Raw genomic sequence first — 15,324 nt, forward strand, 5'->3', positions numbered from 1 at the left:
TGAACATACAAAACATCAAAAGAACATGGTATCTGCTTGTAAACAAAAACATTTTATTCTAGCTTCATGCATTATTTTTTTAAACACTTGAATGTGGGTAAGTTTCATAAATAATAATAAAAAAAAGAAATAAACAACATTTTGAACAAAAAGCTGAAAAAAGACTATGAATTGGATTCAGAATGATAATCAAAACGTAGATAAAGTCGATCAACACCGACTTTACAACACCGATGTTAGATTACATGTGGAAGCATCTGTTGTTTCGGTTTCTTCTTCACTTGTGTTTTTTGGAAATTCTATACAGAAGATGTGTACTAGCGCCCCCTACAGTATAACAATGAAAACACGGATTCTAGGAGCACAATTATAGCTAAAATATATTTAGACTTTTTCTATGTCAAGTATACTTAAATGTCATTTTAAGTATATTTCTGAGAAGTACATAAAGCCCATTTCTGAGAAGTACATAAAAAGTAGACTAAAAGTATACTTTCCTATTTTTAGTTTAAAAGAAGTATACTAATAGCACACTTGAATAAACTTATTTTTCGTAAGGGTAGGCTATATAAGGTAGCTGAAGTGTTTAAAACATACGTGCATAGTTCAGATGAATGATTTAACTTTACGTTGTACAGCACTAACTCTCATCAAAAGAGGGAGAACAATAAGGGGTTGTATTGCACTAAGATGTGCACTCACAGTATGCACTTTCATTGCGCCAGCAGGGGCACACATACCTCACTGAATTATTAATAACCCATTAATTTTGCTGAAATGATAATACATGTAAGTGTTTTTTAATAATATGATTAATTATGGTTAGCCTACCTAAATATTTTGTTATACATATAAAATGGCAACTACAAAAATAAAGTTCTTTCTATAGTCCCTTCAAACTGTTCTTCAAATAAAATGTACTTTTAAACATGTTGGTCCGTTAGTTTTTACCAATAAAAACACTTATGTGTATGTCGCTAAGAGTGGTTGCTAAGGATGATAAACAGATCTTTTAATATGATACTGCTATCTACCAATCAGCATCCAGGACTCGAGCTGCACGTTTTATAAATAGAAACCAGCCAAAAGCAGTCAGTCAAACAGAAGCCAAGTGATGCACAAATCCTACCAGCCGCTAAAACCCGCGACCAACAAATACCTGCAGCAGAGATGGGACCAGACGCGCTATGAGGACCACCGCAGCAAGGTTTCTGCATCTGTTTGTTTCATAATCCTGTCTGGTATTGCTTGAAAACGAATTTGGGCAGCTATTTTAAAATGTAATTTATTCCTGTGATGCGCAGCTGAATTTTCAGCATCATTACTGCAGTCTTCAGTGTCACATGATCTTCAGAAATCAGTCTAATATGCTGATTTGCTGCTCAAGACACATTTCTGATTATCATCAATGCTGAAAACAGTTGTGCTGCACAATATTTTTGTGGCGATACACTTAGTTTGGGGCAAGTAAAATGAATAATAAAAAATAAATGCTGTTCTTGTGAACTTTCTGTTCATCAAAGAATCCTGAAAAATAAAATACATCACGGTTTCTTAAAATATTGTGCAGCACAACTGTTTTCAACATTGATAATAATCAGAAATGTGTCTTGAGCAGCAAATCAGAATATTAGAATGATTTCCGAAGATCATGTGACACTGAAGACTGGAGCAACGATGCTGAAAATTCAGCTGCGCATCACAGAAATAAATTACATTTGAATATATATTCACATAGAAAACAGTTATTTTAAATGTTAATAATATTTCACAATTTTTACAGTATTTTTGATCATATAAACGCAGCCTTGATCAGCAGAAGAGACTTCTTTCAAAAACATAAATATTATTCCACATTTTGACCAGTGGTGTGTTAAACTGAAATGTTTATTTTTAAATGTAGACTCTACTGGATCAGTAAAGACTGAAATCCTTATCGAGAAATGCACTCTTAAATAGAGGAGCACAGCTGAAATTATGTTCTCCCTGTATTTAATTATTTCATTTCCTCTCTGTATTTCTTTCTAAGGTGCGAGAGGCCAAAGCCGTGGTAAACACCAAGGGCATCCAAACGCCTGCACATATTCAACAGAAACTGAAGAAAATCCAGGTGACTCGTTAATTAATACGTAAACAAGAATGTATTACAATTACAATGCATTATAGATGCATTTACAAACCTACACTGGAAAAAAAAACGTGTAGGAAATGTAAAAAAAAAAAATGTTTTTGTTCAAATGCATGCATTAAAATACTGTATATTAAATGAGTTTGTGTTGTTTTCAGGTGCAGGACGAGAGGATGTTCACCATTGAGAGAGACAATCATCTCCTGGCATCTGAACTGGCTGCGATCTCTCGCTCCAAAGGCCGCGTGGACCACAGGAACATTTACCCAGAGTGCAGGTGTTTGTGTGTTTCTGTGGCGGTCAGTGTTTAGTTAACACAGTAACACGCTGACCTGGTTAGGAGCTGTTTATTTGAGAAGGGTTTCTGGTGTCTCTTCTCCCGCGGCGTCTCGTGTCATCTGCGGATCTCACACTGACGGATGAATCATTCATGCTGGGCTGGTGACAAAGCCTTTATGAATTATTGAGAGACACGTAAGCTATTCTCCATCAAACCTGAGCGATCTGTCGGTCGGTGGAAGGGTTGTGGTCTTACTGTTTGTGTTTTTGTACAGTATGACGGAAGGACTGGTGAAGTGTTTTACTGTTTACAGTTCCATGCACAATTCCTTCAGAATATGTAAAAACGATATATCTTTAGGTTTTAGTAATACAGTGTTAGTTTAGTTTCATTATTATAACATACAATACTTTAAAGTAGTTTTTAATTTGTATTTTAGTTTCACATTTTCTGTTTATAGTTTTATATTTTTTGTTTTAATTTTCTGTCTCAGTTTTAGTTAAAGTTATAGTAAGTTTGCTGTGTATTTTTGTGATTTTCTGTTAGTTTTTTAAGTCTATATAGTATTTTTTTAAATAGCCTACATTTTTATTGATGATAATATTTTGTTTTGTTTTTAATTATAGTTAAAGTTTTAGTAATTTTGTTGTGTTTTTGTGATTTTCAGTAGCTTTTAATGTCTGTATAGTGTTTTTTATAAATTATTATTTAGAATGTTTTTAATAATATTTAGAATTTGCTTTTACATCGTCTTTAATTTTTATTTTTAATATTGGTAATTTTGTTGTGTTTTGTGATTTTTCCCTTCATTTTATTTATTCTTTTCTTGTTTTTTTCTTTTTATATATGTCTATATAGTATTTTTTATTTTTAACTTTTATTAATATTTTGTATTTTTTTAATATATTTTTTATATGTTCTATTCTGTTTTCTTTTTTCTTTTAATTAAGGTTTAAGTAGTTTTTGTGTTTTTGTTTTTTTTCAGCAGTTTCATAAATGTTTTTATTATATTTTTTATTTATAAAAATTTTTATAGTAATTAGAATTATTTTAATGTAATTTTATGGTGTTTTTGTGATTTTCAGCGGGTTTTTGTTTGTAAATATGTATTTAAAGCATTTATATATATATATATATATTTGATTAGTAATATGCATTGCTAATTTCAAGAAATTGACCCTTATGACTGGTTTTGTGCAACAGGGTCACATATAGCCTATATTTAAATTCAGGTAACATTTATTTAAAGTAACGAAAATAGAATGTTTTTAATAGTTTTAGTTGACCTGTTTTACAGTCTGAATGCTGAGAAAAGGAGGGAGGAGCTTCTTCAGGTGACTCACGAAAACCAGGCGATCTACAAGCGAATCACGACGCAGAAATCCGACTACAGGAGGGATCTCTGGGAAGAAGACTGGGAAAAAGTGGAGCGGAGGAGAGACGACATTGCACGCTATCCACGAGGAGTGAGCAATAAACAGGTCTGATTCTAATTCACTTTTTAAAAAGGTACACCTATAAGGGTTAAAACTGTTCATTCTCCTAAAAATGTCAATTGTGTCATCACTTACTCACATATATGGCTCTTGTAAACATCTGCTTTTGTGCTACATGAAAGAAAGAAAGTCATAGGGTTTGGAACAACATGTAAATAAGTACATGATGCCAAGTGATCACACGCATGAACTGAAAAATCACATATAAATGCATGATATTGTGATTCATAGTTTTTTTTTACATCATAATTTTAATTGAAACATCATAACTCTTTAATCTTTAAATGAAATTAGTCTGCATTAACTCCGCCCCTTTCTTACAATCTACTGAAAGCTCGGACCCGCCTCCATTTTTGAGTGCCACGCCCACACCTCAACATCCAATCGACAATTGGCAGATATAATCAAGTCTCCGCCCCAACTTTTTTTGTTACGTGCATCACAATACGGAAGAAAAGATCAGTCGCTACTTTTGTTTCATCACGACTTTAAAGTTTCTGCATTATTTATTAGAGTAATAAATGTGAATTTTCTCTGTCACAGAAATCTACAAAGTGTGTGAAGTTCTCTGGAGGGACGTCTGGACAGAGTCAGCGCTCATCCAGCGGTGTTGAAGATGACAGCGGGGAAACCACAGAAGATTTAACACACCAACACTCACCACAACCAGCCACAAGAACAACAGAGTTACACTAAACACCAGACACCTGTGAAATAAACTTACTCACCTGGGTTAAATGAAGCCCTTGAAGTGATGTGGTGACGTTTTATCCTTTGTTTTCCTACAATTTTCAAAACCACGTTAATTTGTTCATTCATTCACCAGATGCTGGAACACTGGGTTTGTGGATTCAGAGACTGAAGAATGTAAATGCAGTATGTTTTAAAGAACTCAAAACCAGTTAACAACACACTGTGACCAGTGCTTGAAGTAGAAAAAAAGAAGTGCCGGTACTCACCCCCCCCATTTATTTATATTATATAAATAAATACACACTGTATGTATAGTGTGTATAAATATACAATGTATGTATAGTGCCACAATCAATCAATCAATAATTAAATAAAAGTTTTCAATACAAATTAGCACAAGTCAAGCTGCGATACCAAACAGGACCACAGGGAGACGCCAAAGACCACTAAATCGCCTGCCTTTACTACTATACGGATCCATTCAGAATCGCTAAACCTCTGACCACCGCATAATCAGCGTTCATTATAAAACACTCTTGCTTTTAAACCAAATACACGCTGAAAAGAATAATTTTACTGGCAATCGCTGATGAAATCGGCCGTGTTTTCTCTGCATTAGCGCTGTTTTGAACTTACTGTTTGAATTCGTTTACTGGATCCTTGGACTTTCCACAGGAGTTTACCGGTTTAAAATGACGTGATCGCAAAAGACTGCTTCTTTTCATTTTAAGATATTATTTTCGTTATAAAGTACTGATTCAAATTAGTAATCAATAATTAATTATTATTCTACTACTCTGCGTGCCTCCCCTGACATGCATTCATTCACGTGATTGGTCGAGATGAGAGGTGATCCCGCCTGGTTAGTGTGATTTATATCGTGTCGTTTCTAATCATATTATGGGATCATATAATCACCCAGACCCTGATGCTTTTACTCTGAGTATACCAGCAACATGTCAGAAGCGCCGGTACGCACAAAAAAGTGCAGGTACTCTAAAGGCTAAAGGCCGGTGCGTACCGGCCCACTTCAAGCACTGACTGTGACTAAAAGAAAACACTTGAAGATGACATGAACCATTTCGTTTTAAATATATGAACCATGTAAGTTCTGATGTAGCCTAAATTAATTATAAAAAAATCAATTTATCCTAATTTTCACAAATGACAGTCTAAAATATTTCCCAAATGAAGGTCTTTGCATACTGAGTCTGAAATTCTCGTCCGAAAGTTTCGCACGTTAAAAAATAAATACGACCCGGGACCTCATGTATAAAACTTTACGTAGATTTCATCCTAAATGTGTGCGTACGCACAAAAGCTGGATTTTGCGTACGTACAAAAGTTTTCAGATTTATAAAGCCATGTAAAGGCAAAATTCCCTTTGTAATAGCCAGTCAGCGGAAGATTGTGCGTACATGAATCTCCACCCCGTCTCCTCCCCCAAATAGCCATATATGGAGCTTACAACGCCTAGTTTTAATATGCATAACGTCATCTGCATATCATTTCCATGTATATTTCCATCCACGTGACACCATGTTTAATGCAGTTAAGGGTAGGAATACGTTAGGAAATACGGACTATAAATGCATTTTGAGACATCACTATTCTAATTTATGCAATTTGCCTAAAAGGTAAACATATATTTTAGAATGTTTATAGCCTATATTTTAATGGAAAGAGATAGGCCTTATTTTTTTGCAGTGTAAATAGCTGACTCACGGCGTCAATAATAACACATTTTGAAAATAAAACGTGCATATCATTAAATCGCATACCACAGGAAAATTGTTCGAAAGAAGCACATTCACTGCAAATATTTCTGTTTAAATTCATATAAAAATGTTGTAATTTCTGGATAATAATTTCATGAAATTTTTGTGCTTAATTTCATTATTCGGAGTGTCATATTTAATCTAAATGTGTATGTCAAATGTAAAACAGACTTTAAAATCATTCTGTTTGCTTCCTTGTTTCACTCCCTCCAGTAGAAGAGTGCGTACGCATGGTCTAGACCAGGGTTCCTCAAATCTTGCCCTGGAGGGCCAATGCGCTGCACAGTTTAGCTCCAACCCTGATCAAACTCACCTACCTGTGATTTTATAATGATCCTGAAGAGTATTTTCTCAGAACATGAGTTTTGCTATTTAGAACACAATTTAAAGCGGAATTGTCATGCGCCAAGCAATCCTCGCTGTGATTAAAACATTAAATCGTATACCACAGGAAAATAGTTCGAAAGCCGCACATCCACTGCAAATATTTCTGTTTAAATTCATATAAAAATGTTGTAATTTCTGGATAATAATTTCATGAAATTTTTGTGCTTAATTTCATTATTCGGAGTGTCATATTTAATCTAAATGTGTATGTCAAATGTAAAACAGACTTTAAAATCATTCTGTTTGCTTCCTTGTTTCACTCCCTCCAGTAGAAGAGTGCGTACGCATGGTCTAGACCAGGGTTCCTCAAATCTTGCCCTGGAGGGCCAATGCGCTGCACAGTTTAGCTCCAACCCTGACAAACTTACTTACCTGTGATTCCTCTTCAGGAACGAGACGCTGCGTCGGAAAACGCTAGGGGAACGCCTTCTGTGACCACGCTCTGAATCACATGTGAAATCAGTACAATAGCTGAGCGGGACATCACGGGCGGGTGACGTCATGACCAGGAAGCTATAAAAGCACGTGCGGCGGACCCAGCGTCAGCTTCAGGAATGAGGCAAGCGCTGGCAGGGATGCCAGAAGTATGGCACCGAGACGCAGCGTCTCGTTCCCTCGAGGAACCAGGGTTACATACGTAACCTGAGACGTTCCTCTTCTCCTCTGGATCCCACATCAACCGGTAATCATTCCATACCTGCAAAAGACACATAATTTAAAAAAACTTTTATTGTTTATTTATTTAAATTACAACCCAAACACAAAAGTTCCGCTTCTCTTACCTGAGTGAGCCAACAGTTTGTGGTCATGATCTGCTCTCTCTCATTCTGAAATACAAACATAAACATATTATAAACATTGAATTAATCAAATGTGCCATGTGTGGCAGCTTTTCATGTTCCAACTACCCACCACACTGATGAGCTGGGCAAGGGACACTTGGATTGCAATGGTGACCTGCTGGCTCTTGTTGACTGCCGGACGGATCAGCTTGTTGTATCGGTCAGGGGAGAGTAAGTAGTTTACTAAATGTTCCTCCACCTCTGCACACCATACAGCTGAAAAACAGACATTAAAAATGTTTAAGAAAAGCTTCTGAATTGAATGGAAGAAATGGTTTACTTGGGATTTATCTAAATGACTTAAGGTAATTGCACACAAAATTTTCAACGTGTCAATCACATTTACACACTGCCTCCGAAACTTTCGTCTGTGATAAAAAATTCGGATAAGGTTCGATTTTCTGCGTTTTCGCATCCATAGCAAGCATTTTGATAAGAAAGGATGACGAATACGAAAAAACGCATATGAAAATTTCAGACTCGGTGCGCAAGGACCTTTAGAGTTCGTTGTTTCTCCTGAGAAAGAGACTCCAATAATCTCACACGAGTCTCCTCTAGAGTTTCAGAAGAGATCAGTAATGTCTCAAACTTGCTCAGGATCGGCAATTTAAGCCAGATCACAATATGATCTGAAAACTTTTCTCATCATATGATCTGAGTTGCTCTACCTTAAATGTACAGCTCTAGCCACCTTATTTTTGCGACGTGGAAGTAAGCTTTGCCTTGAATGTGTGCGACTTCCGGTCCATTAGCCACTGTAAGTGTCTAGAAGAATAAAGTGCAGTGATTCGCGCTACAAATCATATGTGCATATGATTATGAATATGAATTAAAATAATATACTAACAAATACTAGTTTTCAATATAAAGTGGCATAACGGACTTATGTATAGTTAAAATAACTGACGTGAATGAGACCGGAAGCCGTGCACATAAATGACCGCGCTCACTCTTACGTTAAAAATAAGGCGGAGACTCATTTAAGGTCCGTTTTTAACAGAGGATATTTACTTTATACTTAAAAGACACATAATTGAGACATCCATATCTTGAGATATGGCTGAAAACCTCTTCCTCGTTGTACACTATACCTCACTAAGACTAGTGCAAATGTAGATCATCCATCATCCACTGGATGGCAACACAAGCATGTTTGTTGAACAAATTGAATCTCCCACAGCCTGCTGAAGCCTGAAAAAGGAAGAGGAGTAAAGCAGAAATCATGTTAAGATGAACAGACCTAGATAGTGCTGTTCGTACGGTTTGTATGGATTGATCGATGACAGAACAGTCATGCAGGATAGTTATGCATCTCTATTATTCATATAACATTCCAGATAATAGCAGTGTTTGTTGAAGTTTGGCCTTGTGTTTTATTGCCCAGGAGGCATGCAAGGTTATTTAAAGGGGTCATATGATGTTGCTAAAAAGAACATTATTTTGTGTATTTGGTGTAATGAAATGTTTTTATGCGGTTTAAGGTTCAAAAAACACATTATTTTCCACATACTGTACATTATTGTTTCTCCTCTATGCCCCGCCTTTCTGAAACAAGTCGATTTTTACAAAGCTGTAAAAAGTGTGCTCTGATTGGCCAGCTATCCAGAGCGTTGTGATTGGCCGAATACCTCAAGCGTGTGACGGAAATGTTACGCCCTTACCATACTGTGATGCCGTGTCCCGGCGCAACGAGACAAAACCAGTAAAACCCATTATAAATGCGGCATTTGTTGCATCCAGTGGGGACATAATTACTGATTATAATGACTTATACTGTCTTTTTACGCATTTATGCAGAGGCGGCGGATTCGACGAAGGAGCGTCCGGCGGGCTTGCGCCAACCACATGTGACGACCCCGAGCTGGACTCCTCTTCGTCCACGGTGAAAGCCGATCCGGCGATCCACAGCGCGAAGTTGATGTATTTCCTCAGCGACCAGCACAGATCAGCTCCAGGCATGACGAAGCGGATATCGTCCTCTTTTGGAAGACCAAACAAAGTAGTTTCGCTTTCACAACGAAACACACAGCACCTTCACGACATGGTGGCGGCAACAACAATACTACAGCGAGAATAGAAGTTACGCCTTCTTTCTTTGCTTGAACATTTGGGCGGCGTTATGCAAATCTTCCCACATAGTGAGGTAGATATGTGGGGGCGTGTTAGAACGAGCCGTTTTAGGTAGGCGTGGTTGACTCTTAACTTTTATAAAGAATATCTCTTTGGATTTGAGACTTTAGTCTTTGCAACTTTACAGATATTCTTTATGCACCAAGAGCTTGTAACACTCCAAAGAGAAAGGAACAATTGAAATCGCATCATATGACCCCTTTAAAGCATTTATTAAAAGTTTTTTTTTGGCAGAAAACTCACAGTCAAAAGATTCCAAATATGTGTTGTTCTTCTCGAGAAAAAACAAGACATCTGCTATGAACTATTGACAAACAGTAATATTGTATTATATCATTACACCTTTTAAATCTTTTAATAGTCTTTCATTTAAAATTTAATAGCTGTTTCCTATGTGATATGTATGTTATGTGATATATGTAATTTATTCCTGTGATGGAAAAAGGAATATTTTTAGTTTTTAAAAAAAAGTCTCTTCTGCTCACCGAGGCTGCATTTATTTGATTAAAAAATGCAGTAAAAATCGTGAAATATTATTAACATTTAAAATAGCTGTTTTCTGTGTGAATATATTGTAAAATGTAATTTATTCCTGTGATGCGCAGCTGAATTTTCAGCATCATTACTCCAGTCTTCAGTGTCACATGTTCCTTCAGAAATCAGTTCTGATTTGCTGCTCATTTCTGATTATTATCAATGCTGAAAACAGTTGTGCTGTTGAATATTTCTGTGGAAACCGTGATAAATTTTATTTTTCAGGATTCACAGATGAATAGAAAGTGCAAAAGAATGGCATTTATTTAAAATCGTTTGTAACATTTTACTTTTGATCAATTTAATGCGTCCTTGCTGAGTAAAAGTAGTAATTTATCCATCTTTCTAGTTTTACTCTACTCTGAAGTTGCTCCTGTGTGGAGTAAAACTTGCCTGCGAGTTGTAGTAGTGATGTGAAAAATAGCCTAGAATGAACTTAAAATGGATTAAGCTGGTCTTAAAACCAAGGAAAGCTAGTATTCTGCTGGTTTACCTAGTTGGCCAACTGCTCTCCTCATTAAAACTAATTAACTTTACCAGCCCCATCTGTCTTGGCCAGCAACCCACTTCAGAATTGGTTTGATATCATGGGACTGAATGATTTCCATGTTCATGAACTACACTCTAAAAAATGCTGGGTTAAATATAACCCAGCGCTGGGTTAAAAAGGGACAACCCAATAACTGGGTCAAAACAACCCAACCGCTGGGTCAAAACAACCCAATAGCTGGGTTTGTCCCTTTTTAACCCAGAGCTGGGTTATATATAACCCAGCATAAAACCTTCATTTCCATGGTTGACTGTCATGGTGAAAAAACAACTAAACATTTTGACCAGTGTGGCTCACACGATGACAAAAATACTTTATATTTTGGTGGCCTTGGCCAAATTACTGACACGATAACTAGGTTTTGAAGCATGAATGAAATGTTTTGGGTGAGTAACTACATTTTGCAGACATGCAATAAAGTTCTGAAGTTCCAGCAAACAGTTGTGACATTTGCACTCACAGTTTAGAGAATGTTAAGATTGTTTCGAAAAATGTGCCAAAGCAATTGAGAAAAACTGTAACATAGCATACCAGTGAAAAAAGGTGGGTCTAAAAATCCATGGTAATACTATTGTACTTTGTTAGTGGAGTCCATTTTTGGAGGCCACATGCCAAATTTAACTACTTAATTAAGCGACAATTATTCTTCTGAGCACTAAAACTTTGGTCAGCCTACACGGGACAAACCCAGCTATTGGGTTGTTTTGACCCAGCAGTTGGGTCAAAACAACCCAGCTGCTGGGTCAAAACAACCCAACCGCTGGGTCAAAACAACCCAATAGCTGGGTTTGTCCCTTTTTAACCCAGCATTTTTTAGAGTGTAACACGATACTTGCTTATACGGCAGAAAAAGTGCTTTCCTAAAATCTGGGAAGCGCCGTTGTTTCCATGCTCCAAGACGACGAGCCAGTATTTCCCGTCTGTTCCCTGACCTTGGTTTCCCTCTGTCTCAGTGCTTCTCCAACCACTCCAGCTTTCCTGCCAGTGTCTCATTCTCAAAGTCTCTGTCGTTCTCCTGCAGGTCCATAAAGCCAGAGCCGTGCAGGACAATAACTGAAGGAGCTAATGACACCAGACAGAGTGAATGTGAGCTTTCTTGCCTGTTTAACTGCTGTGATGGATTATTCGGGAGAACAGACGACCATAGCGGCAGATTTCCTCAAAATCTGGATCCTCTCTGCCTTTTCCCCAATGAGATTCATCAGGAGTTCAGCAGGAATCCTGAGAGTTTATGATGCAGAATGGTTATATATGGGTCAAAGATGTTAATATGTCCGCATCAAAAGAAATGTACAAAAGTGATTTTATGTCCATAGAAAGCACATTAAATGTAAGTCCAGTGTCTACTTTTAAGGTTTCAAATAAGTTTTTGGAGGATAAAATGTCAAAATTTGGTTGAAATAATGTTGCATTGTTATTCAGTGTAACACAACATTTATGTAAAAATTCAAACAACATGCTTATTCTGACTTGTGCACATTAAAATATATAAAAGAATAAGGGACCATATTAATTTTTATTGTGTTTTAAATGAGTAAAAATTCTTCCTGACAAATGGGCAAAACCTAGGATAGTGGCAAATCCTTAAAAAATTTAAAATTACAACTAATTAGTATTTGGGGTGAAAGTAATTAGTCTTTTAATATGTCATAAATTGATTTTTGTTGTAAATATGCCTGAGAAGATTGTTACACTGAATGACATTTTAGTGGGTCTCTTCTGTAAATCAGGGAAAAATTTATGATATTTATTTTTTGCTCGGAAAAACAAAAACAAAAGTGCAATTAAATTAAACAGAAAACTTTTTAATTTTTTTGGGGAAAAACAACAACAATTTAAAGCAGTATTACACTTATTGTTTTAATGCGTAAACCCTTTTTCGTCTTTGACCCACATACAGTTGCATATCTTTTCCCTAAAAGTAGTCCATATAACTTGTGTCGCATGATAGATTTGATGTGATGCAACTGACTCAAATTTAAGCTTCATTCATGTTGTGGATGGGAAGATTTTGCCTTGAACGATGAACAGTGCATTGAATTTCAGTCCGTTCCTCACACAAACTATCAACAAAATCCAGAAGACTTGAAAAAATGGCATATATGTTTTGATAGACACAAGTTGCATCTTCTGATAAAAAGAACAACAAAAAACATTGGTGCATACAATATTGTTGTGCATTTGACAGACTTGGACTTGGTATGAAATGCAATAACCTAAAAAGCTTCTGAAATCCTTTCCACCAAAAACTGTCACATAAAGCAGAATATCATAATAGAAAAAATACATTTATTTATACAGGGTTCACAAACCATGAGAGTACCGGCACAGGAGACCTGAAATAAAATGAGATGTTGGGAACGATCCATAAAACAAGAAACTTCTCCAAATCACTCCAGCTTTCCTGCCAGTCTCAATATTGTTGGCACAGGCACAAACTTAATTTTCCAGAAGACAGAATGACAGTAAGTCTGACCCTTAAAAGGAATTGTTCACCCCAAAAAATGAGTATTTGCTGAAAATGTGCTCACCCTCAAACCATCCAAGATGTAGATGAGTTTGTTTCTTCATCAGATTTGGAGAAATGTAGCATTGCATCACCATCTCACCAATGGATGTGAATGGGTGCCGTCAGAATGAGAGTCCAAACAACTGATAAAAACATCACAATAATCCACAAGTAATCCACACAACTCCAGTCCATCAGTTAATGCCTTGTGAAGTGAAAAGCTGTGTTTGTAAGAAACACATCCATCGTTAAGATGTTTTGAACTTCAAACTATTGTTTCTGGCCAAAAAAATAAAACCCATTATATTGTTTCCTAATGTAAAAAAAAAGTAATCTTGTCTGAATCAGGAGAGAAATCTGCACCGTTTACATGCCAAAAGAGTCCAAAACAGCTCTAATCAAAAATGTGGCTGGATTTTGTGAGAGACAACAGGAGATGGACTTTTCCACCGGAAGAAGCGTTATTATGGATTATGGACTCACATTTTAGTTGGAAACAACAGTTTAGTTAAGGAACATCTTAACGAAAGATTTGTTTTTTTACAATCACGCAGCTTTTGTCTTCTCCAGATGTTCACTAATGGACTGGAGTGGTGTGGATTACTGTGATGTTTTTATCAGCTGTTTGGACTCTTATTCTGACGGCACCCATTCACTGCACTAGTGAACAAGTGATTAATCTAAATCTGATGAAGAAGCAAACTTGGATGGCCTGTGGGCGAGTCATTTTCAGCAAATTGTGTGAACTCTACCATCAAACAGTTTCAGAGTATTGATACAAGAGTGTGTTTATGTACCAAAGAGTCAAATAATGAAGTGTTTCCATGTAAAAAAGCACATTTGTGAGTCTGTCAGGCCTGAAAAACAAGCACAACATGACGCTGCAGGGTCTAAAACATTTTTCATTTGAACACGAGGAACTTGATTATTGCGTCGACAATACAATTTGTAATGAAAAAGCTGTATTCATTTAGAAAATAATTCAAAATAGGAGCATTTTCAGGCGATTGGACCCCACTGTACACAAAACACAACGAACACTTGTCTTGAAAACTCACCTAAACGTTCACAGGGAACCAACGTACCACACATATCACAATTAAAACATGTATTGCTGCTTATGAGTCATTAACTGTGCAAAGATCTACGAGTTTAATGACCTTGAGCTCAAACCAACATGTTGATCTCTTACTGAATCACTATTCATTGAGTCCTGTCAGTTCATTTACGCATTATAAACACCACAAGGTTAACATACTTAGGATTAGGGTTGAGAAATATTCAGTACACTGTAAAAAAAATTCCGTAAAATTTACGGTAAAAAACCGGCAGCTGTGGTTGCCAGAATTTTACCGTAAAAAATACAGTAGCAACGGTTTAAGTTTTAACTTAAATTTACAGTTAAATACCGTAATTTCATTAACTGATATAATGTTAATATACCAACCTATTGAAGTACTGAAATCTGTTTTGTACCTTTGTAATACACTGATAACCACCAAATGCAGGTGGTGATGAGAAAGTCACATGATGAACCAAAGCCCATCACAAGCAGCTTTTAAATAATAACATATATAGAAGGTGCACAGTGTCATTCACACAAACTGAAATAACATGAACATGAAACACACATGAAACTGAAATAATGCAATAAACATTAATTTAACAACATTAGGTGTAACACACAACCCTAATATACAAAACTGATAAGAAAAAACTAAGAAGAAACATAGTTATTTCAACAAAAAAACATCAAATTTGAAATGTAACGCAGGGAATTCTGGGAAACAAAATATTGGCTTTTGCTCTAAAATATGGTAAAAGGTTTCTTTTGTCAATCAGAAGAGCCATCATTTCACAGTCACTGCGAGAAGCAGGTTCAAAATACTTCATGTTAATAAAATACAATGAAAATCTAGAATTAGAGGCACAATGACATTTAATGATTTTTATAAATATGCATGTTATTTTAGTCTTATATATATATACCACTTATA

The 15,324-nt window shown here is 36.1% G+C and overlaps 1 protein-coding gene and 1 long non-coding RNA gene across 2 annotated transcripts; one reads left to right on the plus strand and one right to left on the minus strand.

Moving 5' to 3' along the window:
• Nucleotides 1-1,112: 1,112 nt before the first annotated feature.
• LOC107694997 (uncharacterized) lies at nucleotides 1,113-4,602 on the plus strand. The gene is made up of 5 exons (XM_016494749.1): nucleotides 1,113-1,207; nucleotides 2,030-2,110; nucleotides 2,287-2,405; nucleotides 3,706-3,889; nucleotides 4,448-4,602. Exons 1-5 carry the CDS (start codon nucleotides 1,115-1,117, stop codon nucleotides 4,598-4,600), a joined length of 630 nt encoding a protein of 209 aa, XP_016350235.1. The 5' UTR covers nucleotides 1,113-1,114; the 3' UTR covers nucleotides 4,601-4,602.
• A 2,818-nt stretch (nucleotides 4,603-7,420) lies between these two features.
• On the minus strand, nucleotides 7,421-7,814 carry LOC107694998 (uncharacterized). The gene is made up of 3 exons (XR_001634947.1): nucleotides 7,675-7,814; nucleotides 7,545-7,589; nucleotides 7,421-7,459 (listed from the first exon to the last, which is right to left on the minus strand). It is a non-coding gene; the product is annotated as an uncharacterized LOC107694998 (long non-coding RNA).
• Nucleotides 7,815-15,324: the final 7,510 nt, after the last annotated feature.

Source organism: Sinocyclocheilus anshuiensis, unplaced genomic scaffold (genome assembly GCF_001515605.1).
Source record: "Sinocyclocheilus anshuiensis isolate Anshui unplaced genomic scaffold, SAMN03320099.WGS_v1.1 scaffold923, whole genome shotgun sequence".
Taxonomy (NCBI): domain Eukaryota; kingdom Metazoa; phylum Chordata; class Actinopteri; order Cypriniformes; family Cyprinidae; genus Sinocyclocheilus; species Sinocyclocheilus anshuiensis.